Genomic DNA, 26,229 nt, shown 5'->3' with positions numbered 1-26,229 from the left:
CCAACCAACCAGCATTCAAATAGGAGTGATGGCTAGCAAATATAAAGCTGACCAGCCGGCATTTACAGGCCAAGTGAACAGAAACTTGTATCAATGGTTAGATGGTCAATATTTAACTCTATGTTAGCACATTAGTGATTTTTATTCAATATTTTATATCTTGATTTCTTATAATGATATAAGTGCACTAACAATCAATGGGCGAAGTCCACTTACAAGTGTATTATCTCTATAATTTTAGGATGAAGTCTGGATGGTAAGCATGCTCCCCGGAATAAAGATCCTAAAATAATGATACGACAAATCTATTCTGCCTTGAGATGTTCTTGCAAAGAAACAACAACAGGGCCATGGCCCTCAATAATTAAGCAAATTGGCAATATAGCCTAGCGCCAAAGCTTTGGGCACTAAATTCAGAGATCAAATGCATCCTGACTATAGCATCGGGATCCGAGATAAAGAATAAAGACAGATTTGGAGAGATGTGATCTTGGCAAAAAGATCACACCCCAATCTAAAATATAAATATGAAGACGGATTGCAATCCTTACGATAGGATTGCACTTATATCCGAGATAAAGACAAGCCCTCCAAGATAGAAATAGTTGATTAAATAAAGATCTGAGATACAAATCGAAGATAAAATAAAGACAGATATGGCGAGATCCAATCCGAGATAAATATAAATCCGAGATAATGTTGAAAACAGATCCAATCCCAATTCGAGAAAAAAAAATAGTGTATGCATCACGACATCAAGCCCAGTTCGGGGAAAGAGGGAGGATGCTTCTGTAATCCATACCGAAATGAAATTTAAGAAGGCGGATAGAAGTGACACTAATCAAGTCATCATGATGCCTTCAAAATTGAAACTTAGGCAAAAAGCCGAGTTGAATATTATGAAACTGCAGTATACGAAGCCGGGTTAGAAAATAGAAGGGGAATAAAACCACCTTTACTTAAGACTTGCAAGTCAACTTGATAAAGCCACTACAAATGAAGCAGGGCTCAGATACTAGAGCATCGTGGCAAGGTAAGCTGGACTCAGAGAAGTGCATATCCTGAAAATGATTTTGGTTAAAGTCAAATCTGTGAATGTCGCGACTGAGAAGTCGGGCTAGAATAGGAGACAATATCCTCATAAGATTCTGGCGAAACCCAGCCTAAAATCGATGTGACCTGGACATTCGAATCCGGGTCAAAATAAAACAAAGGAACAAATAGATACCTTCGTATATATGGCTCCGCATATAAGCTGATCCCTAATAGCATGACCTTGGCCAGTTTAAAAAATAGAACTTGCAGATAAAAAATCTGGGCAAAGTACATCGAAGGACATAAACACCTTTGGACTATTAGGCGAAAAAGCCGAGTTCAATAAGGCCATGGCCAAAGAAGCTGGGCTCAGATATGAAAGCCATTGCAAAAGAAGCAGGGGCTTAAATAATAAAGTCACCGCAAAAGAAACGGGACTCAAATATTAAAACATCACGGCAATGCGAGTTGGACTCAAAAAGGTGAATTTCGTCAAAATGACTCTGATCAAGTCAAAATCTGTGAAAACCACAATATGTGCAGCTGGGTTGAAACAGAAGGCGATATCACTGTGAGATTCTGGCAAAGCCGAGTTCAAAAAATAAAAGCTACGGTATAAAACTGGGATAATTATAGCAAGGAAGATTTCAACTTTGCAAATAAAAAAGCAAAGAATCGGGAACAAACCCCGACAATATCAAGGAGGCTCAAAGATCCCCAAATCAGCAAAAAAGCCAAATTACAAAAGTAAAGTCGGTATTCCGACATACAAATACTTGGATTAAAGTAATACAGTCCGAAAACCCAGATTTCCAGACTGCCGGACTGAGGGGCAACAGTATAACAACACAGAGGAAAATTGCAATCCTCATAAGTCAATATCTCGACAAGATAGTTAAAAAGATTGGTAAACTAGTCTGAGCTACATACCTCGGCCAAAAAGGTTGAGGGAAAAATATTGGAATAGCATTCCCGGTACAGGCTCATGAATCCCGACACAAATGAAAGAATGAAATAAGAAAGAATAAACCCGGAGCACGGATCAACAAAAATCCATAGATTCAGAACACGAATCAATGGATCAATAAGACCCAGACAAAGAGGTCAAAAGGAAAAACTCTTCCACTCCTAATAGAGACCTCGGTCACGAAAGTTTGTTCAACAAGAATATAGTTCAACAGACTACCAAGTAGGAATACAAAGGAGGATGTCTGAAATAGGAATTCAACACAACAAGATGGTTGAAGCCATACGTCACAGAACAAAGGCTAACAAGGCTCAGACCACGAATATGGCTGACTTCCAGACAATGAGAATAATAAAATATTCATAAATGCGATCAAAAGCAATGCACATCGGCCCAACTATACTTATCAGATAGAACAAAATCTCAAAATAATATGCACCCGGGCAGCCTGGACACCCAGACTGCCAGGCTGGGGGGCAACTGTTATGAACCTGACAAAGGCCCATATTCTAGAAGATACAAATAGGGCTAATGGCTAAGAGAGAATTAAGAAAATGTTCCTTAATTATACTAATCCTACTACAGCAACAATGGATCAATAATTGGACCCACAATACTCTTAAGAGTCCCAAAAATCTACTCTTTTCAAGTAACTCATCTATAAATAAGGTTAAGCCAATAAGGTACACACATTATAAACCATCTCTTTCTAATTTTGCTGGGACCCACCATATATTTGGTGAAAGGAATTTTGAAGCAGCTAATTAAATATCTTGTTAGGACCACCAAGTATTTAATGTCGAACTTGAAATTTAGGCTAACATATTTGTTAAATAATATGCATGGGAAATTTGCTTGCTGGAAAGTGTTTGACTTCCGCGATGGTATATTTGCCAGTCAAAATGATTAGGCTACTTTTTATAAAAGACGCAAGCACTCAATGTTCCATTAAATAATAATAATAATAAAAAAAATCACGGTATGAAAAATAAAATTAAGGAATTATTTCCTTATCTGAGTGGATCTCCTTTCTTTTCTGAGTGGATCTCTTGTCCTTTCCTTATTTGAGCCATATCACGAAGAAGGAAATAAATCAAATTAAAGTATGAAATCAAATTAAGGAATTATTTTCTTATCTGAGTGGATCTCCTTCCTTTTATGAGTGGATCTCCTGTTTTTTCCTTATTTGCTTTTGGTACTTTGATGATCCACATGTGACCCATCACGATCACGGTGGCCGTCTCAATCACGGTCATGATCTCGATCCAGTACCAATCTCGATTTCTATCATGATCACTTATCTCGATTTCGTCATGCTTGTTGAAGCAGTTGCGAACTCCGGTCAGCCTTGAATGATTGCTGACATTGGATGTTATGGCGGCTACTGCGCTTTCACCATAATTGGGTGGGAGTCGAAGTTTATCGATTCCCGCAGACAGCGCCAATGTTCTGTCTGAGAGACAGAGATGTCCAGCCAGTGGCTGATATATTTTATGTAGGATCTATGTGTCCTCTCTCAGGTATCTATGAATGAGATACATTTGATGATAGCAGATCACTGTGCACAATAATAATCGACATAGTCAAGACGTGGAGTGTGTGCACAGTGACAGCTAAGAAAGAGATGGTTTAGAATGTGTGTACCTTATTAGCTTAACCCCTTATTTATAGATGGGTTATCTGGCAAGAGTGGAGTATTGAGGGTCTAATTGTTGATCAATTACTGCCGTAGTAGGATTAGTATAATTAAGGAATATTTCCTTAATTCCCTCTTAGCCGTTTTGGGTCTTCTAGAATGTGAGTCTTTGCCAGGTCCATAACAGGGGTATTTGGTAGAGAGAAAATTTTTAAAATCCTGGAAAACTGAGATTGAGAATCTATTTACCCACGTTTGGTATAAGGATTGTGAAAATTTTCCTAGAAAAATCAGATTCTCGGAATTTCAATTTGTGAAGCAAAATCCCATGCAAAAATATCATCGGGTGGGTGTTAGTCTCGGCCCAACAGAGTGCTTTTGGCATTGGTATTTTTGGGTTCCCTCGTGGGAATATTTGTAAAACTTTTTCGGACGAAATTAACCTGTCCTTTTCCTTCCTTCAATTTCACGGTTCTTGTCTCGCCTTAAACCATTCCAATCTTTCCTTTCATGATCATCCCTTTTCTTTATTATCTTCCGTTGTCGATTCTGATTTGGTACACAATGTTTTCCTTTTCTTTTCTTTTTTTGTTCCTGAGAAAATTAGAGTGTTCCAGTTTTGGTTTCTCCTTATTGAGTGTCAAAACCTTTTCCAATAACTCAAACCCACTAATAATAATTTTTCCGGGTTTCTTTGTTTTGGGAAAATCAAATATGAGGAGAAAAAAAAGTGAGAAATTTTGGGTCTTGTTCATTACAATATAATACTTTCCTCCGTTTTCTCGGTGACCAAATGAATTGGAGAAGATAGTTGTTAAAAAGATTGGAAAATTCTAGGAATTGCACTGCAGTTTGGGGTGTTCGTGGTGATGATTGATTTTACATTCCGGTGAAGGCAAGAAGAACCAGAACCAACGTAAACAAGCTTAGAGAGCCAAGAATGGCAAAACTGAAAGTGCAAATTCAATTGCACAGAACAAGTTTGATGCTTCTGAGAATAAGGAATCTTTGTACTCCTCAACAAGAATGGTTGAATGTTAATTGCAAAAGTTTTGAATGAAAATGATGGATCAATTAAGAATTATAACTGATAATTTTGTAAAATCAGCCCACATTTCCAGTAATTATTGACAATCAACCAAATATAGACTCAGGAAACAACTTAAGCCAATATTCCTAGGAATATTTTGGCATACCAAATGTAAGAACCCGCACTGTTAATTAAGAAAATTAATTAATTAATTATGTGAAATTAGGAAATGATTCCCTAATTGACCTTAATAATTATTATGAGGCTCTAATAATTATAGTAAGTGAGTAAGAATGTTGAAAGTCGCTTTTCGGAAGAGAAGTGCAGATACCGGTTCTGCTAGTCGGTATAAATGCGTACCGAAAAAGTATCCCGGAAAATTATAATAAGTGCATGATAATTACTAGAATAATATGTAAGACTTGTAAAACGAGTTTCAAGTCAAAATAATGAGAACTGGTGCCAGAAACCGGTACTGGCTTTGAAAAGCGCGTACCGGAAAGATGCTCCGAAAATTATAAGAAAAATATGATAAATCTTGTAAAATTGAGTAGGTTAAGAATCCAAAGTTTGGGATTAAAATGTTAAGCGTAGCAATTAAAGTTAATACTGTGTGTTTAAGGCTTAAGTGACTATAAATGCAACTTATGCACAAAACCCTGGGCCATATTAGCTTCCTACGTGAATGCTCAGCTGCTGAGTGCCTCCTCCTTTTCTGTTCATCCCTTCCTCTTCGCCTTGAGAGCCAAGAAGTCATCTTTCTTCTTGGTTTCTTCATCAAACACTTAGTGGAGTGTAGGGTGCGTGGGGAGAGTGCTTTTGTTCTGAGTGTTGTCACTGCCTTGTGAGGTGTGAGGGGCTGAGTTAGTGGTTTTGGTTGTGGGAACCTTGGAGTTGGCTTCTTGAGCTTCAAGGTGTGATCTTTTGGTGCAAGAATCAACCTCTGGTGTGGCATTTTCGTGCACCTTCTTGGTCTGCATTGTTGGGGCTGTTTGGAGAGCTCCATGAGCCTTTGCTTTTCTGTTTTGAACCTTGAGTAAGTGGTTCTACCTTTGATCTTGAGTTTAATGGGTTAAAATGATGTCTTGGTATGTTTAATGAGTTAAACAAGTAACCAATTGTCATATGAACATAAATGAACCTTAAGATGCATGTTTAAGCTTCTGGAAGTGTTAAAAATGGAACCTTGGAGGGATATCTTCGCGAAATGCAGAAACTGCATTCTGTCGCGAAATATCCGGATATTTGACGTGGAATATCCGGATATGGATATCCGGATATGGATATCCGGATATTGATATCCGGATATGGATATCCGGATATTGATATCCGGATATTGATATCCGGATATGGGAATCTGGATATCCGGATATTGCCAGAGTGATATCCGGATATGTCCCCGAGGAATATCCGGATATTCTGGGTTTGCGAGAAACAGTAGCGTACTGTTCATCCAGAACTGATCTATCGGTTTGTGGACCTTAGTGTGAGGAAGTTGAACTTCTGTAATTAATTAATGTAAGTCAGAATCAAATGATTAAGGGCTTATGGCTTGTGTGAAGCCTTAAGACATAAAACGTAATGGAAGGGCGTTGTCTTAATATTGTATGCTTGCGGTGCATGTTTGTTGATATATTATTGGTCCATAACAGATTGTGAATCTGCTGTGTTTGGACTTTGAGCTGTGGACTCTTGTCTTTGGGTGTTAGCTTGCAAGGTAAGCTTTCGTGTCCTCGGTTTAGCCATGTTGTGGTTCCACCATGTCCCATGGGGGTATGGTTATATGCATGCTGTGTTACATGCTTTGATATATGAAATGCTGTTGAGCTTTATGTGTTAATAGCTTTTAATATGCATGTGTTGTTCCATCTTGACGGTAAGCCTGAGTATGTGGCGTCATACAAGACGGTGATCCGGGGTGGATGCAAGTAGTATCTTGCACTAATTGTGGGTAATAGACGTATACTTATTCCTGCATTTCTCTGGCCAGTAGAATAGAATTGACACACATAACATGATTATCTGCTGCATTACACTGTTTCAGAAATGGTATTGATGAACTGCTTTTAAACTTATATTGCACATGTAAGTGAGCTTGGGGTGGAAGACCCTTGAGGACCCCTTGTCTTACTGAGATTTCTTGTTTAGAGATCTCACCCCACGTTTGGGGAATGCTTATTTCAGGTTCAGGTAGTATGGTGACTGATGCCTCTGGTGGCAGGAGGCCAGAGCTTAGTTGATGATTTTACTGCTTATTTACTAGCATGACTGGACTGGATGCTGTTTATGTTTTCCGCATTATTATTATGTTGCTGTTGAGTTGAGACTATGTTGGGCCTTGTTGCCTTATTTGGGTGAGCATGGGAGTTGTCCATGCCACTATGTTGTTAGTACTTTTGAGTTGAGTTGTATAAACTAATAGTTGGTCCGGTCTACGTGTTGTAGTTCCGTGACTAGAGCCATACTTTATTGTTGTATTAATTAATGAGGTATTTCAGTTAGCTGTTTTATTGCAATTGCATACAGGCGATGTTTTATTAATTGATTAATAAGCAAGTTGGTAATGATAATGACTTTATAATTGAAAAGAAAAAGATATTCCGCATTTTTAATTAAGCGCAGCTTAATACGATAGTATGATAACATTTCCGAATATATACAGGGTGTTACACCAAACAACTTTTTAATAACATTTCTGGAAAATTCACTTTGCCAGCATATTATTGAGAATTGTGATTCTCAGGAATAAAAAAAATTCTCCTATACCAAACGCCCTTTATAAAAAGAACAATTTAATTATTATATCATTTTATATTGGCTTTAATGTTTCTACAATGAATGTAGATAAGTTATCTACATTCACTCCCCAAAATAATGTTGTTTGAGTTGAAAGATTAAAAAAGTATAACGAGAAAGACTATTATAACCCTGAAATAAATTATAATTACAAAAATACCTTAATTTTCACCCCAAAATGACGTCATTTTGGGTTCAATGTAGATAATTTATTTACAGTGAATGCAGAAAAACAAACCCTTTTATATTCAATGAAAACTATAGTTTAGGAAAACAAAGAAGATAAAAGACAATAGGCGAGTATGCATTTTGTTGGGATATTCAAGTGTGATCAGTCTCACATTAGTTAGTAATGGGGTAAGTGAAGTGGATATAAGTGGATGGACCCATGAATCTAATGCCTTAAGTTTTTGAGTTGTGATATGGTATCGAACCCACTTGATATGATGATATAGCCTTAGCCCATTGATAATGGTCCCCCGCCACGGGCTCCTTTCTCTGGATCCGCCCGATAGTGGTATCAGAGTCGGGTTGAGCTCAAACTAGCCAGATGGTCGCTAGGAGGCAGGTTGAGTATTTGGGCTTGAGTACTCGGTCGAGGAAAGCATATCAATTTTGGAACTTGAGGAGGATATTATTGGGATATTCAAGTGTGATGAGTCTCACATTGATTAGTAATGAGCTATGTGAAGTGGATATAAGTGAATGAACCTAGTGTCTTAAGGTTTTGGATTATGATATGGTGTCGTATCCACTTGATATGATGATATAGCCTTAGTTTATTGGTGATAGTATCCCGTTACGAGTTCCTCGTGGACCCCCGCCTAACACATTTATATCAATTTTTCGGAAGAGAATGAAAGAGAGAGAGGAATAAAAAGAGAGAGTTCGTGTTGATTTTTTTGGTATAAACAAACTCATTGATTAAAAAAAGGGACAAAGAATAAGGTACATGTAATCAAACCCAACACAATTCCTTTTGCCGGTAGAAAAAAAGATAATTAAGGAGGAACAAATAAAGTGAGAGAAAGGAGATACAAAAAAAAGAAAAAGATGAATAGACATGAAACACAAGTTTCTCATCTAAGAGAGCGCTTCCATGCAAATCAACCCAAGCCCAACAACCAAACCCCAAGCCACATTCCTCTCAGCTGCACCATTAGCTGAAGGCGATGGAGCTCCACTACCCTTAACAACGCTTGGGATTTCAGAGGGAGTTTTGGGTGTCTTAGGAGATGGAGCTGATCCTGGAGACTTAGCTCCAAAAAGTTCCAATGGCAACAAAACCTTGTCCACTTGATAAACAGCCAAAGGAAACTGTTGCCTCAATGCGTTGTTGATTGAGGTCTCAACCACACCAGTTGAAACATTCACTTGGTTGTTTCCTTGGCCAGTGAAGTTGAGTCCCCAAGACCCTTCACTTCCAGAAGCTTGTGTCCTCACAGGGTTGCTCACTGTTAATAGATCAGACAGAGAGTAATACTTAGGTGTTACATGGTATAGAATAAGCTGCACTTTCTGCTCGTCTGTGAGGTCGTTTATGGCACCAGATTTGAGATTCTGAAAGGCATTGTCGGTGGGAGCGAAGACTGTGAAACCCTCTGAAGTTGAGTTGAGTTGGCTTTGGATTTGGGTGATTTGTTGTGTGTCCTTTAGGAGGCGGATTAAGGTGGTGTATTGGCCACCTTTTTCGAGGATTGCGGTGAGGTTGACGGGGCCGGAGGGAGCTGGTGCAGGGGCTGTGGCTTTTTGGGCTTGGATTTGAGGAGTGAGGTGGAAGAGGAAGGTTGTGAGAGTGAGAAGAACGAGTGCAAGAGGTGTTGAAGCCATGTTGTTGAGTGCTGAGGTGGTGTTAGAGAGAAGTGAAGGAGGGTTTTTATTTGGGAAGGATTAAGTTAGGTTGAGATGTTAACGTTGGCATGAGCTGGCTCAATGCTTGCAAATATCAATTCCCTCAGTTGACAAATGAACTAGAAAATAGCACAAAAAGTCATGACTGTAATTGGAAATGGAGAAAAATTAAGATGAAGGAGACAACAGAAGAATCTTCTCGTCTTCTTCTTACGAAAGAAAAAAAAAAAACAATGAAAATGAAATGAGTTAATATCAAATTTTACAATAAGAAAATGAAATTTGATATAGGTTGCAACGATAGGAAAACATTGTGCTACTCTCTGAGGCAAGCAGAGATCAAGTCAAACCTAATATTTACATTAACATAAGTTTCCGTTACTTGTCTCTTTTCCCCCCATCCAACGGTATACTTTATTTTGGTGTGTAGGTAGGTAATTAGGTGATACCTGGTCACACGAATAAAATATGTAGTAGTTGGTGGCATATATCGTTATTTTCTTTTATATATACAAACACAGAGGTTCATCTATCTTTTCAAGGTAGATATCGATGTTTGTCTAAACGATCTAATTAATTCTTGATTATATAATATGATTAAGCCAGAGCGTCGTTGAAGAAAAATACATTATATCTATGTACAAGTTGAGAGTATATGGACAAACAACAGTTGTAAAATGGTGGGATGTCAGCCTGGCATATGTAAACATAACATGTGGGATAACATTAACCACTTGAATAATCTATTTGATCATTTATGCTGTTATCATTGAGTATCATTGTCAGAAATACAGTGATACACTCTGATTAAACTATTGATGTAACTTTAGCCCATATGATAGGGGCCATATCCATCACTTACATTTTTTTTCCAATGCAAACATTGTTAATATTCTACATCAATTCAGATTTCAGTACCTGAACAGTTAATTCGAATTATATGGTCGCCAATAAATTTAAAAGTCCTTTCAATAAATTTTACATGAAAAAAGTTGGGCCCAATAATTGGACTTTTGGACTCACGTTTAATAAGCCCAATACATGAGGAAGGCCCATATTTCGTTAATTCATTTTCACGAAGGAAATCACAAATCACAATCGTCATTCCTACAATTCATTCCTCTGTTTTTTTTATTCATCTTGCCGAAGCTCTCTCTTTCTCTTTCTCTCTATCTCTCTGGAACGTGGTGGATGGCAAAAAACAACAAGTACACCTCTATTAACTTCAATCATGTCTACGAGAAAACCGTAAGCAGCAAAAGCAACAGTAACATCAACGGCACAAACAAATTAAAGAACCCTTCTCTTTCTCCTTCACAATCTTACTCTTCCGCATCATATTCTTCAGTATCTGCACCCAACAAACCTCATGGCCGTATTCTCGTTCTAACCCGACCCACTCCCAAACCCGTTACGCCTCCACCACCCCAACACCCGATCCAGCAGGTCCCGGATCAAACCCGGTCCGAACCGGGATCCGACGCGATCTCGCTTCGTCCCTTGGGTCGAACCGGAACCGGGTCTTCTTTTTCTTCGTCCCCTGTCCTGAACCATGATAAAGACAAGGACTTGCCTTCTCCGCAGCCTCCGAAACCGGACAAGTTCGTGCCACCGCACCTTCGGCCCGGGTTCGTTCGGAGAGAGGATGGGCCTGGGCCGGAAATGGGTCGGTCCAGGGAAGACCGGCGACCCAAGTCGGGTGGTGTGTATGAGAGGATGAGGAGGGTTGGCGGGTCGGATATTGGAATCATGGGTCGTGGGAATCGACCTAGTTCGAGTGGATGGTATGTTGTTACTATTTTTGTGGATTGGTTTTTGCCAATCATTTTCCCTCTTTTTGTGGTTTGTCTATTTATGAAATTTATGTGCAATCCTCTGTTTACGTGAATTATGATTGGATTATTATTTTATTATCATTTTAGTTACTAATAATGAGATAATAAAATGTTTAGGGTGTGTTTGATTTGTTTTTAATTGATTTGTGTTCATTTGTAATTACAAAAATGTCTTTTGTAGCTTGTTTTTAAGATTTTTGCTTTTTAAATTCTAAAAAAAATTGGAAGAATTTAAGATGGAGTAATAATTTTGTAATTATTAGAAAATATATATCAACTTAAAATGAAATAAATAAATACATAAACCTAGTGCACCCAAGTTCTTCTAATTGTATGCCTTGTTCTTTTTTCTATTCTCCCTGGTTGTTTGCTGGATTGGAGTTGTAACATTTCATCATGCAGGAGTAATGTTGAATCAATGTAAAATTTAATTCCGTTAAGTATGTTCTATGCCAAGAAGTGTACATCTACGTTGTTTTCAGTTTTCACTTTGCTTTTGTAGAATTGAAAAAAGGCCTTCCAGTGTTTGGATATGCTTATTTTAATTAAAATAAAGCAGGGGAGAAGGATTACTTTTTGACAATAAATTTGGGGACTTAATAGTTATTTTGTACGTGTTAAGGGGATGAGGGTAAAAATGCTTTTCGAAGAAGAATACAGAAATCAAGTTGTGATTCATGGAGAATGATTGGTTGTAGAAAGCCCAAGCTTTTGTACTTCATGTTTCTTTAGTTTGTTAACATGAGAGTCATGTGGATCGAAGGCCTCTTTTTGTGGCTGGATGTAAGAACATAGCATGTGCTATTCTGTAGAACTTTTATTGTTTGATCCTTCATCTTCTGCTCTAGTTTGGTTTAGAGACTTTCTAAAAAGGTGCAGGAATGAAGGTGTACTTCATTAAGAATGTGCAGTGTGTTTTAGGGCTATAGTTCTTGACTCTTGTCTTACTGTACTAGTAAATGGCTTTTATACTGATATAGGGGCATGTTTTGAGCTACATCTATATGCGTAGAAGCATAATAAGTTTATGATAAATCTGTTTCTAGTTAGAATTATAGTGAACTTTGATTACAAAACTTGTTATCAATTATATATAACTTTCCATATCTTAAATTTATATAAATGAAATAGATAGCTGGATACATCTTCTTAATATGTATTAATAATATGCTATGATAAACTTTTCATTGCATTTTCTATATCAAATATGCATAAGTGCACAACGCTAAGGCAATTGTGGGTCAAATATGTGCATGAAATTAGTTTTACCTTGTTAAATTCTGTCTGTTATTTTAAAATAAAATAAAAATATTTTACATGTATGCTACTTTGACGAAATGTCTTTGTACAGAATGGTAATGAAATTGAATTCTTTTCCGAGGACGAAGATAAATGCAACTTGCTACAGAGATTGGTTCTCTATGCCAATTCACTGCATGTATCCTTTGTCCCTTTGGAACTGACATCAAATTTTCACAAAGATGGAATCTCAAATCACTGAAGACGAAACCTGACTGACCAGGTGGCAGATTCTCAACACCTAACGTCGGAATTTGTAACGAAATTTGTTGTGCTGTGGAAGGCTTTAACACTCAATTTATTCTCTTGGTTGGTGTCTGGCCCCTCTTTTACCACGTGCCAATAGACTGTAGAATCAACATACATATTTTTAATTCCCAGCTAAACTGTTTTTTTATTTTTATTTTTATTTTTTTTCTTCTTTAGGGCTTACCTTTTTACTGTGAGCACATGTTGTTTGAGAGGAGATCTTATCCTTTATATATTGTTGTATTTTGCTTGACGCATTTTTGTCGATACTTGAGCCAAGTCCCCTTCATTAGTTACACTCTGGTTTGGCTTTTTCTGTGCCTAGAAATGTTTTTACTTACTCATGTCAGTAATGTTCATATCATGTGGACAAAAGGTTGTCTATACAGAGAAAACTGATATAGGAAAATTCTGAATAGGAGAAGGCTTAATTGCAATTTTTTCATATTTATCCAGGGAAGGTTATATTTACAAATTTTTTTATTTATAAACTCTTATAAACTATATTATGTATTTTTGAAAAAATATTAGGTTACACTATGTTCTTCCGGGGTACATAGTGCAATTTACAAAAATTTATAAAATTAATTTGTAAATGGATCTTTTCCTATCCTTTGATATGCAATTTTGAAACCTTAACATTTTTTTTCTTTCAAATTTAATCTTTTAATTATTTTTAATTGTTACACTTAAGTCTTCTTGTCATTTTTACCTAACAACTCTAAATGCTTATTTATTTTTTTTTTATCTAAAATCTCCACAAATAAACTCTCTTGTCTCGAAACTTATTAATCAAAATATCAAATTTTAGCTAAAATTGGTAAATTTCAATAATTATCTATTTAAAATCTTAATATTACTTATATATAAAAATGAATTTCAATGATTTTTTTTCAGAATTTTCAGATTCTGAATTCCTTGGATAATTTCTTATGTTAAATTGGATTTAAATTCTTAATTATTATTTAAATATTTTAGGCAAAAAAATTAACAGAAGAATTTAATTGTAACAATTAAAAAAATTGAAAGACTAAATTTCAGAAAAAAATCATCAAAGAATCAAAATAGCTTACGAACGTGTGTAGAAGATAAATAAAAGATTAAACTTATAGTGTTTACAAAAAAAAAAAAAAAATAAACTTATAGTAACTTCTGCCTTTTATTTATTACAACGTGTATTTTTTTTATTTTGTCTCTCGTTTGTTGAGTATGCCACCGCAACTTTTTATACTTGAAAATCATTGGAATTAGTGTTTATTATGTTATAAGATATAATTTTATCCCCTACATACATAAATATATATAAGTTCCATGTAAGGCAATGCTAAGAGTAGAGAGAGAAAGAAAAAATCTGTACCTCATATATTTTTATCTATGTAGAAAATAAATTATTTGGAGAAACATTAATACCAAAATCATATGCGGATAAATTCAAATGTCTTTTTCATTTATTACTTAACCGTCCAACTTGAAGAAATTACTGATAGGGGAAAGTTTTCTCGAATTTGTGTTGAAATTGATTTAAGCAAAAGCCTACTCTCAAGATTCAGAATAGGCTAGAGACAGTTGTATATTGGCTATAAGGGACTACACCTGATTTGCTTCCTGTGTGGTCAATATGGGCATAGGAAGGATCAGTGCTTGATGAATCCTGATAATTTGAAGAAAGCTTAAGAAGTATCTGGGGAGGAGGAACATTGTCACCAGCCGAACCATAGTCATAATGTTGCTAATACCAAGGAAGAAATAGAAAAGAGCCAAGAAGTGAATGAGTTTGGTAGCTGGATGACTGTCCAGAGAAGGAATAATAAAAGACCATTACTGAACCAGAAAACTAAGGATATTCCTGTGAGTAAGGAGAAACCTAATTCAGAGGGGACTGGTCTTCCTTCTAAGATTCATGTCTTTGGATCTAGGTTTGGTCCTTTAGAGGGAGAGTCGGAAGAGGGAAACCCAAGAGACAAAGCCTTTTCTCTAGGGGTTGGAACTAGCAATAGCAAGATTGCTGGTGAATCAAGCCAACAAAAAAGAAATCAAGGAGGAAAAAAGAAGAAAAACAACACAGAGAGCAACTTAGCAAAACAAATGCAAGGAGCTGATGTCAAGAGCTCGGGGAAAAAGATAATAAACTCTTATCCTCAAGGTAGCACTAGGGGAACTACACAGAAGAAGCCCACGAGGGAAGCTATTCTGGTTGAAAGGGGAAGAAATAAGGGGAGTATACAAGAGGAGTCTTCCTATGAGGCTAAGGTACCAATTGGTGATTCAGGGGTTGATAATTCAAACAAGAATGAGTTAGAGTCAAATAACTTGACAACTCCTGGGCTCAAAGAGAACCCTCCTGATGGAAGTGGTGAAGAAAAGGGATTATGCCAAGAGGGGAGAGTAGCTATGGCTCTGGATGATATTACCAATGCCATGGGCATCAAGTAATTAACCAAGGAGTTGGTTTAGCTAAGGTTAGTCTCTGTTTTTTTCTGTTTATCTGTTTAATGATAGTGTGCACTTGGAATTGTAGAGAAGCGGGGAAAAAAGGATTTTCCTCTCTCGTAAAGGATCTGGTTTTTAAAATAAAATTCAAGTTCTAGTTTTGTTGGAAACTAGAATTAGTGGAAAAAAGGCTGAGCGAGTGATTAGAAGCTTTGGATTTGATAGCTATTTTGTGAGAGAAGCAGTGGGATTCTCGGGAAGTATTTGGATCCTTTGGAATAAAAGAACTACTATTGTAAAGATCCTAGAAGAGGACCATCAGTTTGTCCATACAAATCTGCAATGGTTAGATTCTGGAGATGAAAATTTTTTACTTTTATCTATGCTAGTCTTAGGAGATCAGAGAGGATAGTTCTTTGGGATGGAATAAGAAGATTAGCTGCTAATGAAGTTGGTAAGTGGGCTGTTATGGGTGATTTCAATGCCTACATGGAAGAAGGGGAAAAACAAGGTGGTTCTGGAGTAAGTGGTGGAAGCGTGCAGGAATTTGAGAATTGCCTAAGTGATAGTGATCTGTCTGGTGTAGGATTCTCTGGGCCCAAATTTACTTGGAGAATAGGAGCCTTACAAGAACGGATTGATAAGCTGGTGGTTAATAAGGAATGGTTTCTGGGCTTTCCTAATAGGTCCATATTCCATCTTCATTTTCATGGTTCAGACAACAGACCTATTATTTTAAGAGATGAGTCTAGAAATGTGAATAAAGGAGGAACTAAACTGTTTAGATTCTTAGCAGCCTGGTTGACAAATGAGAGCTCTAATGGAGTGGTGGATAAGTGCTGGAGAAATAATGCTAACTGGAGTTCTGCAAAGGATGAATTCCACAAGGAAGCTTCTGAATGGCACCAACTCAAGTTCAAGGAAGATCAAAGGAGGAAATTTCAGATTCTAAGAAGGATTAGAAGGGTGGATAATCTTCTAACTAGAGGTCCAGATGAATCCCTAGAAAGACTGCATAGAGCTATTTGGCAAGAGCTTAATGAAATATATGTACATGAGGAACTAACATGGTTTCAAAAATCAAGAAGTAATTGGCTGGCATTTGGAGACAGAAATTCAAGATTTTTTCTCTCAGCAACATTTGCCCGAAACAGAAGGAATAAGGTCTTGTCTCTCAAAAATGAGGAGGGAGATTGGATTCAACATCCAGAAGAGCTTAAATCTATGGCAACTGGATTCTTTAAAAGACTCTATGTGGAGGAAAGCCTTTGTGCCCAAAGATTGTGCATTGGCAGTCTGTTTCTAATGATAAATAATCAGAAGTGGAGAAATATTGGCAATATCTCTGAGGTGGAGGAAGTGAAAGGAGTTATATTTAAAATGCATCCTTTAAAGCTCCTGGAGCTGATGGTCTACATGCTGTGTTTTTTCATACTCAATAGGACAAAGTGGGTGATTCTGTGATAAAATTAATCAAAGATATTTTTGAAGATCCTAGGAAAGTGGCAGGTATTAACCAAACTCTGGTATGTTTGATCCCTAAAGTTGATAGCCTGGAGATGATTAACTAGTTTAGACCTATAAGTTTATGCTATGTCATTTATAAAGTGATCACTAAGATAATTGCTGAGAGGCTGAAGGATCATATGAGCACTTTGATTATGCCAAACCAATGCAGCTTTGTAAAAGGGAGACATGCTTCAGACAATATCATAATCAGCCAGGAGATTTTTCATTCCATGAGATGAAAAAAAGGAAAGAAAGGTTGGATGTAAATAAATGTTGACCTGGAAAAACCCTATGATAGAGTGAGTTGGTCGTTTTTGGAGGAAAACCTGAATGTCACAAGACTGCCCAAGCAATTGGTGGAGCTTATTATGGAGTGTGTCACATCTCCTACCATGAATATTTTGTGGAATAGAGTTCAAACTGAAGACTTCAAACCCTCAAGAGGGATTAGATAAGGAGATCCCCTATCTCCCTATTTGTTCGTGTTGTGCATTGAGAGGTTAGGACATCTGATTAATACTGCAGTGGAGCAAAAGGACTGGATCCTTGTGAAGTTGGGAACAAATGGTCCCCCAATTTCCAATCTCTTTTTTGCAAATGATCTTCTAATCTTTTCAGAAGCTAATGGTGACGAAGCCAATCTGATTGTCAATAGTCTGAACAATTTCTGTAATTCATCTGGTCAAAAAATTAGCAATAGCAAAACGAGGTGCTTCTTTTTCAAGAATGTAAATCTTACAAGACGTAGTGAACTAAGTCAAGCTTTGAATTTTTCCATCACTGCTGATTTGGGTAAGTACCTTGAAATCCCCATCTTACATAAGAGGGTGAATAAAAATACCTTTAGATATATTTTGGACAAGACAAATAGGAGGCTGAATGCTTGGAAGGAGAAATCTTTGTCAATGGCTGATAGGGTTGTGTTGGCTGCACTTCCAACTTATTCAATGCAAACATCCTTGATTCCAGTGAGCACCTATGAGGCTGTGGAGCAAAAAATGAGAGGTTTTGTTTGGGGTTTAAATTTGGAGAAGAGGAAAATCCATGCCACTCCTTGGAGTATGGTTTGTAGAGCAAAAAAGAATGGTGGTTTGAGAATCAGGAACCTGAGAATGACAAATAGAGCTTGCTTGATGAAGATTGGGCATGGAATTCTCACCCATAGGAATGAACTGTGGGTTCAAGTCTTGAAAAATAATTATAAAGTTGGGAATGGGCTAATACCTAGCATTCCTAAGAAGCCAGGTTGTTCAAACCTTTGGATAGGGATATCTCGAGTTTGGTAGAGGGTGTATGAAGGTTCAAGATTGATGGTGGACAGTGGCATTGGAACCTCTTTCTGGAATGATAAACGACTATCAATTGGCCCACTAAAATTCCATACTATACAAGATATTCCTCCAGAGATCCAAGGTGTGGATATAGCTTTTATGGTTGACACTAATGGAGAATGGAAGTGGCAGGTGTTCAACTATCTATTAACTCAAGAAGCTATGAATCTTGTTGCTGATTTCTGTCCCCCTAATTCGAATGAAGAAGATGACAGAATAATATTGGATTTGTCCCAGGATGGAAGTTTCTCCACGAAATTTTCATTTAACCTGCTTTGTAATGATGATGACTATTACCAACAGGGTCAATGGAATTTTGTTTGGGATTGGGAGGGGCATCCTAGAGTGAAAACGTTTCTCTGGCTACTCCTTGGTGAAAATATTCTAAAAAATCTGAGAAGAGTGCGGAGACACATGGCAGTTTCTAGTGTTTGTCCTAGATGTATGTCTGCTCCTGAAAGTTGTCTTCATGTGATGAAAGATCGTAGTTGGTCGAAAAAGGTTTGGAGATCATTTATCAGTCCTGGAAAGTGGTCAGAATTTAGCCTCTTCAAACATGGCTATGTGTTAATCTGGAGCCAAGAAAATGCATGATGGAAGGAACCAAAGGTAATATTTTATTTGGTTTAGTTTGCTGATTTATCTAGAAAGAAATAAATAAGTTTGTTTTTGAAAGAGAAATCCCTTGTGAGGGTAATACTGCCAGATCGGCTTGTTCTTATCTAGCTAACTTTCTGGAAGCTAAAGTCATGTATAGCAAAGCTGGGCTACAGGACAGAACTAGAAGGGAGACTCTGGTGCAGTGGTCACCACCTCCCATTGGTTGGATAAAAATTAATACTGATGGATCATCTAAGAGAGATAGCATGAAGAGTGGATGTGGTGGAGTCTTAAGAGATGAGACTGGTCATTGGCTGAGGGGATTTGCTAGGAATCTTGGAGTATGCAGTTCAGTAAAAGCTGAAATTTAGGGAATTTTTCTGGGACTTCAAATGGCATGGGATCTTGGTCATAGAAGAATAATCATGGAAGGAGATTCAAAGGTAGCTCTTGATTTGATAAGAGAAGGAGTTTTTGCTAACCATCCTTTAACTGGGCTAATTAATAAGATCATCCAGCTTTGGAATTATGATTGGCAGGTGAAATTTACTCATATCTATAGAGAGGGAAATGGGACAGCTGATTGACTTGCGAACTTTGCCATTACTTTAGGTTGTGAGACTGTTTTCTTTGACCATCCTACTGAAGGATGTGTGGAAGTTTGGGGAGTGACTTTAGAGGAGTAGCCTGGCCTAGAATGGTCAGAGAGCTGTAGTTTGTTTTTAATTCCGTTTGTATTAAAAAAAAATAGTTTTGTGTATTTCAACATCATTTGTTTGATTCCTACTTGTTAAAGTAAGGGTGTTTCTAAATACAAAATTAAAAAAAATAATTTAGTTTTATTTAGTAAAATTTTGGGATTTGTATTTGTCATTTAACATGACACAACAAACTTTCCTACACACAATATTTTGTGGGGCCCACACTTTTTGAAGAAAAAAAACTATGGCACGCGAATCTCTATAACATTACACAATCACTTTTCCTACAACATAACTCTTATAAAACCCAAAATTTTTATATGAAAATTTATTTATTTAGATTAATTTTTATTTTATTTATAAACTGCAAAACAAAACCCAATAAAACTTGCATAGTTATACATTACTGCAATTGTATATCATATAATTTGATTTTAATTTTTTAGTTTTTTAATTACTAACTTGCATTCATAGTTGCTCATTTACATTTCCACTTTTTTTTTTCTTTCCAATCATGTTTAATTATTTGGCATTTGTAACAACTTCGGTATACAAGTTTTCATATCAAATAGTATTACTGAATTTGTAAATATAATAATAGATATTAAAAACCATGAAAAAAATAAAAATGATTTTTTAAAATATTTAATATATTACTTTCCATTTCAGTGTGCAAGCAGTCATATTCTACGCAGTGTTATAGAAACCGGACCGGACCGGACCGACTGGTCTAATCGGTTGGCCCGGAAATCGGCCGATCAACTGGTCTGGTTACAGCATTGGGCCGAAACCCAACACATTGGAGTGAGGAGAACCGTTTCATATCACTAGGCCACTATCACTAGTTGAATAAAATGCACCATTTAATATATTTATTATATAACTATTAAGTTAAGATAATTATTTCAAAAATTGCATGTAATGGGGTTTGATTACCTTTTTTTTTTTTTGGAGTTACCCAACCCTAATTATCTCTTTGAGACGAGTTGGCTCCCTCTGGTATCCCCACGAGCTTCGACTCTTTGAGCTGGCTATGGACTAATCCGGAGTGCGGGAGAACAGTGATAGCTAAAGGTTCGGGGTTTGATTACCTTGCATTGAGGATATATAATATAGCAAATACCACTAAACTACAACAGGTTATTGTTTAGATGACACCAATTAAAATATTTATTATATAATTAAGTATAAAATATAAATTTATATATATATTCGGTTCATGCGGTTCAACCCGTGACCCATCGGTTAAACCATTGACGCAGTAACCCGGTACCTCGATCTAATCAATGACCAATCCGGTTCTAATAACATTAATTCTACGCATATTTAATAGTAGTTATTAATTGGTTGGGGGGGGGGGGGGGGGGGGGGGGGGGGGGGGGTGGTTGTGTGTTTGCATTTTTAAACCCACACTAATTAATTTCTGTTCTTCGGGATGCATTCCCGCGTTCATCTCTCAGAAAAATTTGTTATTAGATTAATTAGTTAATTATTTGTCTATACAATAATTAAATAAATATAAATTCAATAAGGAAAAACTATTTTAATAAATTTTTAATAATAATTACTGTATAACTCTGTTAAGAAATACCATATATATATATATATATATATATATATATATATATATATATATATATATATATATATACACTATTTCCATTATTTACGTACTATACAGCTACTATATAAATCTCCTATCAGATAAGCATCATCTATCAAATAAAGAATCATATTAAATATAAATTTATTAAAATTAACTATAAATTTTATTTATCAATAATATTTATAATATTAATTGAATTTATTACCCACCTACCACTCGTGTTTAATTATTTGGCATTTGTAACAACTTCGGTATACAAGTTTTCATATCAAATAGTATTACTGAATTTGTAAATATAATAATAGATATTAAAAACCACGAAAAAAATAAAAATTATTTTTTAAAATAATTAAATATTACTTTCCATTTCAGTGTGCAAGCAGTCATATTTTACGTATATTAGCATATTTAATAGTAGTTATTATTTTAGGGGGGAGCATTTTTAAACCCACACTAATTAATTTCTGTCCTTTGGGATGCATTCACGCATTCTTCTCTCAGAAAAATTTGTTATTAAATTAATTAGTTAATTATTTGTCTATATAATAATTAAATAAATATAAATTCAATAATAAAAAATTATTTTAATAAATTTCTAATAATAATTACTGTATAACTCTGTTAAGAAATACCATGTATATACTATTTCCATTATTTACGTACTATACAGCTACTATATAAATCTCCTATCAGATAAGCATCTATCAAATAAAGAATCATATTAAATAAAAATTTATTAAAATTAACTATAAATTTTATTTATCAATAATATTTATAATATTAATTGAATTTATTGCCCACGTACCACTCTCTACCTATTAAAGTAATGGTGATCATAATTAAAACAATTTAATTTAAACAAAAAAGTTTAGTTAGAAAATTGAACAAAACCAATTAAGTTTCATATTTTTTATTTTGAAAAAAATATTTATCATTTTAAAGGATATAATTTTGTATTATTTTTTTAAAATAATATTTTTCCTAGTAAATTAGGAGAAAAAAAGTAGGGGAGAGTATTGTGGATAAGAAAATGTAAAAAGCCAGTAAATATGCACTAAAATGGAGTCGTTTATCTTAAAATGACATAAAATTGTGTCATTTAAAATAAAAAATGCTTTTCCCTTTAATTTTTATAGGAAAATTAATTAATTTGTTTTATTTTTTATATTCATTAAAATTCAAAACAGAACCAAATCAAATTTGCGTAATTATACATGATTATAATTGAATTTTAAATTTTTTATTTTTAATAAAATTTTTGATTCAATTTTTTATTAATATTTTTTTTGGTAAATTTATTCATTGGGTCATGAAAAAATAATAGTTAAATTTAGTTGTATTTTTTTTAAAAAAAATTTCTTCAAAAACCAATTGAACTGAATTAAATCAAATCAATAAAAACTAATCTGGTATGGATGGTTATTCGATTAGAAACAATTTTAAATGTATAAAAACTGATTGGTTTGGTTAGGATAATATTTTTAATTTTAAAACCACATCAAACCAAGGGAGTCTGGAAATTTCCATGAAACTTTTTGCAATTTATTACAAATTAAAGGAGTAAGTTAAAATTGCATGAATGAATCACTAGTATAATATACTTTTTAGCTGTTCCCAGTTTCTCTAGATCAGAGGGTCAAGATTTAACTTGACAAATTCAATGAATATTACAGGGCGAATGTCATTCACTGTTTCTAGAAAAAATTAAAAATATATTTTAAGAGTATTTTTAAATAAAATTTAATTACTTTGATTGAGAAAGCAAGAATGTGTTGACTTTTATTTAATTTAAGGGTTTTATAAGAGTTATGTTGTAGGAAAAGTGATTGTGCAATGTTATAGAGATTCGTTTTGCGTGCTGTAATTTCTTTTTTTTTCTTCAAAAAGTGTGGGCTCCACAAAATATTGTGTGTGTAGGAAAATTTGTTGTATCATGTTAAATGACAAATATAAACCCCTTAATTTAAAATACATTATAATAATGTACCAAGACAAAAGTACATTATAATATGAATTAAATAAAATTTAAAGATTAAGAGAAAAGTGTTTGTCATTATAAATGACATAAAATTATGTCATTTTAAGAGAGAGAGATAAACACAAAATAATTTTTTTTTATTTAAAATTTAAATTAAAAAAACCATTCACCTTCTCTCTCCCATGATTTTCATTTTTCTTCCATGATTTTCATTTTTTGTGTTTAACTCTCTCTTAAAATGACATCACTTATATCATTTAAGATAACAAACACCAAACCCAAAGATTAATATATCTTATTTACTTTAAAACAGTTTTTTTTTTTTCCTTTTTAAGCAGTGAAAAAGCCATATATATTTATTTGTTCTGTAAGAGAGAATGCATATGTTGATAGCGTAGTCACACACAGCTAAAAGTTAAAGATTGTGAAGCCATTCATAATGGTGGCGTGGCCTGTGATCAAGCTTGGAACGCTTGCACTGAGAACATTTTGCGAACCAATTGCCAATTACCTCAAAAAAGAGGCTGTCTATCATCCAAAAATCCGTCAGTATATTATCAACTTTGCGCAGGTACTTGTTCTGTTTTTTAATCGCTGTCTTAGATTTGAATCGTTTGTGTTATTCAGAATTTCAACTAGTACACTTTTATGTGAGGTTCACACAGACATAGTGAATTTTACATGATTATGTACCAGGCCAGTCATAGGCTTGCATGAAAGGAGAGTCCAAAGACGCATATATGATTATGCTGCTGCTGATTATGTACCAATACAGCCTTTGGATGAGGACAAGGCTATCGGAGCCGGTGTAGATCTTCTAAGGGAGTTCTTCGTATTCACGGTAATAATTTGGATAACATCGTGAAGTTCATGCTGATGTGCGTGTTTTTTGTTCAAGAAATTTTTAGTTCCTGTAAAATCATTTCAGAAACTAAAAATTATTTTATGGGTTTTATAATTCTCGTTTAACATGAGAATTATAATTTTCCTACACAGCCCTTCGATTTCCGTGCTGACATGAGTCCTACATATAATTTTTTCTAACACATGGGTCTCACATGTTTTTTATCTCTACAACATGAGATTTCAATTCTCCTTCAACATGAGAATTATAAAACCCTTATTTTATATACATGAATAATTTTTATGATTCCTGATTGATGACAAAACAAATTAAAAGAAATTTGATATTGATGCAAAATTCGTGCGAATTTATCCATAGTAGTATATTGAGAATTTAAATTTTGTTTTATTCTATTTATCCACTATGTACATGCAATGGTCTTCCCAAACAATGTTATAGCCTGTTGAATATGTGTTTTTCCTTCTATTAGGTTGTAGGATCTACAGTCATCTTCAAGGTATCCGAAGCAAGAAAGGAAGAAGAACGACGTAGACAAGAGGATGAACTACTTGAAGAGGAAATTGAACTGCGTAGACAGGAAATTGAACTACTTAGACAGGAAAATGAACTACTTCGACAGGAGAATGAACTACTTAGACGTGTGCTGCGGCGTAGACAAGAGACTGAACTACATAGACAGGAGTTACAATTTATCTTTTAGCCTTTCTGTCAGTTGTGGATTATGCAAGATGAGTGTGATGTTGGAAAATTTTATTTACGTGGGAAATATTAATTAATTAGTTTTTTTTTTATATTAATAGGGTTAGTAGATATTCTCATTATGATATTTTGATTAGTCTGTTGGGATCATATTGAGCTGTGCTTTTGGCATCATTGATATTGGACTTAGTTGGGCAGTAGTTTAGGATAGATTTCCCATCTAGCCTTTTTATATTGGAGTTAAGTTCCATTAGCTGTCATTCTCCCATAGTTGAGGCTATCATTTTCGGAATAGGTGATAGAGAGGAAGATCCTAGAATGCAGTCCCTTCTTTCCTCCGATTTTGTGATGATCCAACAAGATATGCACATTTAATTTCATATTGTTTGGTACTTTATAATCATAAATGATCCAAAAAATTTAATTATTTTATTTGGTATCAACGAAACTGGGTATATATATTTTTTTAAGGTTGAAACTGTATGCATTAATTCATGAACTTGTTCAATTGAATTAAGAACTTTTGGGGCTTTTGTTTTACAAGTCAAGATCCTTCCATTAATATATGTTATATATGTGTGGAAGATTGAAGGAGAATTTGTATTCTCAAACTTTAGGGTTTATAGGTTAAGAAGATAAAAAAAAAGGGGAGTTATTTTTCGTTTTGTAGCAGCTGATGGGAAAGTATTCCGAACCAATTTGATCACTAAACAACCTATAGAGATAAGATTTTTCCCTGAATGCGTTGTTTGGACACATGTGATTAGAACTCCTCTGCCTCATAAAGACATTTTGATAGGCATAGATGTCTATACCAAGGCCAAAAAGCTTCAGATTCTTCCTCAAGGAGTAAGATTCAATTTATATATAAATAAATGAGAAAAAGTGTGTCATTTTAAAGGATGCAAAGTTATTTCATTTTAAGTGAGAAAAAGAGATAGATAAAAGGGAGAGAGACTGGACAAAAAAAATAAGATATGATTCCACCTCTCTGTGAGAGTAAAATGACACAAGTTCTGACATTTAAAAAGATAAATATTTTTTCCTAAATATATATACCTTTGCTAGTATATACATCATCAATTATAGGGGTGTTCATCAATCGATCAAACCGATTCAAATTACGGTGGTCGAACCGAAAAATTAAAATCGAATAAATCAAAAATCGAAAAACTGAAAACCTAATTGGATTGGTTCGATTTTCGATTTGGTTGATGAAAACCGATCTAATTCAAACCGATCCAATATATTAATTTCTCTCTGCCTACTTGAGCCTTTCCCCCATCATAGTCAAAAAAATTTTAAATCCAAGACCCATTAACTCATCAACTAAACTTAAGAAAAAATCTAATCATATCCCATTAGCAAAATTTCATCTGTGTAGCTTCATATCTCATTGCAAAAAAAAAAAAAACTATATTATCGTTTACTCATGCTTCTGTATTAAATTCTTTTTTACAAAGACAGTATATATAAAACATGTTATTTGCACAATAATTATGAAATAAAGTTTAGGTTTTTCAAAAAATCAAAAATCTGTCAAATCCAAACTGAAAAAATTTGAATTGGATCGAAGCAATTTGAAAAAAAACTAAATCGAATGAATAATTATATGAATAAAATAAAAGAATTGGACCAAATAATTTTTACTTTCAAAACTGATTCATTAGAAACTGCAAACACCTCTAATCAATCGTTCCCTTTTGAATTGCAATGGCATGAAACTCAGGAACGTGTAGGTTTTGGTTTTCGTGTTTTGTCCTATAGCCATCTTTATCGTTTTAAAGCCTGTTCCACAAAACCATTTAAAGC

General features: G+C 34.8%; 3 protein-coding genes across 3 annotated transcripts; 2 read left to right on the top strand and 1 right to left on the bottom strand.

The window, feature by feature from the left end:
• Window positions 1–8,547: 8,547 nt before the first annotated feature.
• On the bottom strand, window positions 8,548–9,294 carry LOC133307213 (fasciclin-like arabinogalactan protein 13). The gene has a single exon (XM_061507684.1). It carries the CDS (start codon window positions 9,292–9,294, stop codon window positions 8,548–8,550), a length of 747 nt encoding a protein of 248 aa, XP_061363668.1.
• A 1,134-nt stretch (window positions 9,295–10,428) lies between these two features.
• Window positions 10,429–13,074, top strand: LOC133307208 (uncharacterized). Its single transcript, XM_061507679.1, has 2 exons — window positions 10,429–11,099; window positions 12,502–13,074. Coding segments are annotated over exons 1-2 (594 nt in total). The 5' UTR covers window positions 10,429–10,506; the 3' UTR covers window positions 12,503–13,074.
• Window positions 13,075–23,292: 10,218 nt separating this feature from the next.
• On the top strand, window positions 23,293–24,418 carry LOC133307193 (uncharacterized). Its single transcript, XM_061507651.1, has 3 exons — window positions 23,293–23,465; window positions 23,550–23,694; window positions 24,188–24,418. The coding sequence occupies exons 1-3, from the start codon at window positions 23,293–23,295 to the stop codon at window positions 24,416–24,418; spliced, it is 549 nt and encodes a 182-aa protein (XP_061363635.1).
• The last annotated feature ends 1,811 nt before the right edge of the window (window positions 24,419–26,229 follow it).

The sequence above is a fragment of the Gastrolobium bilobum genome, unplaced genomic scaffold (assembly GCF_033153095.1).
Source record: "Gastrolobium bilobum isolate Gb01-03AN ecotype WA unplaced genomic scaffold, APGP_CSIRO_Gbil_v1 utg6974, whole genome shotgun sequence".
Classification (NCBI taxonomy): Eukaryota; Viridiplantae; Streptophyta; class Magnoliopsida; order Fabales; family Fabaceae; genus Gastrolobium; species Gastrolobium bilobum.
The sequence above is the reverse complement of the archived record's forward strand: the minus strand, read 5'-3'. Positions and strand labels throughout refer to the sequence as shown.

Coding starts and splice junctions, on each gene's coding strand:
- LOC133307213 (XM_061507684.1), bottom strand. CDS start 9,294: ATGGCTTCAACACCTCTTGCACTCGTTCTTCTCACTCTCACAACCTTC.
- LOC133307208 (XM_061507679.1), top strand. CDS start 10,507: ATGGCAAAAAACAACAAGTACACCTCTATTAACTTCAATCATGTCTAC.
- LOC133307193 (XM_061507651.1), top strand. CDS start 23,293: ATGGTGGCGTGGCCTGTGATCAAGCTTGGAACGCTTGCACTGAGAACA. Junction 23,466..23,549: donor CGCTGTCTTAGATTTGAATC/GTTTGTGTTATT, acceptor ATTATGTACCAG/GCCAGTCATAGGCTTGCATG. Junction 23,695..24,187: donor GGGAGTTCTTCGTATTCACG/GTAATAATTTGG, acceptor TCCTTCTATTAG/GTTGTAGGATCTACAGTCAT.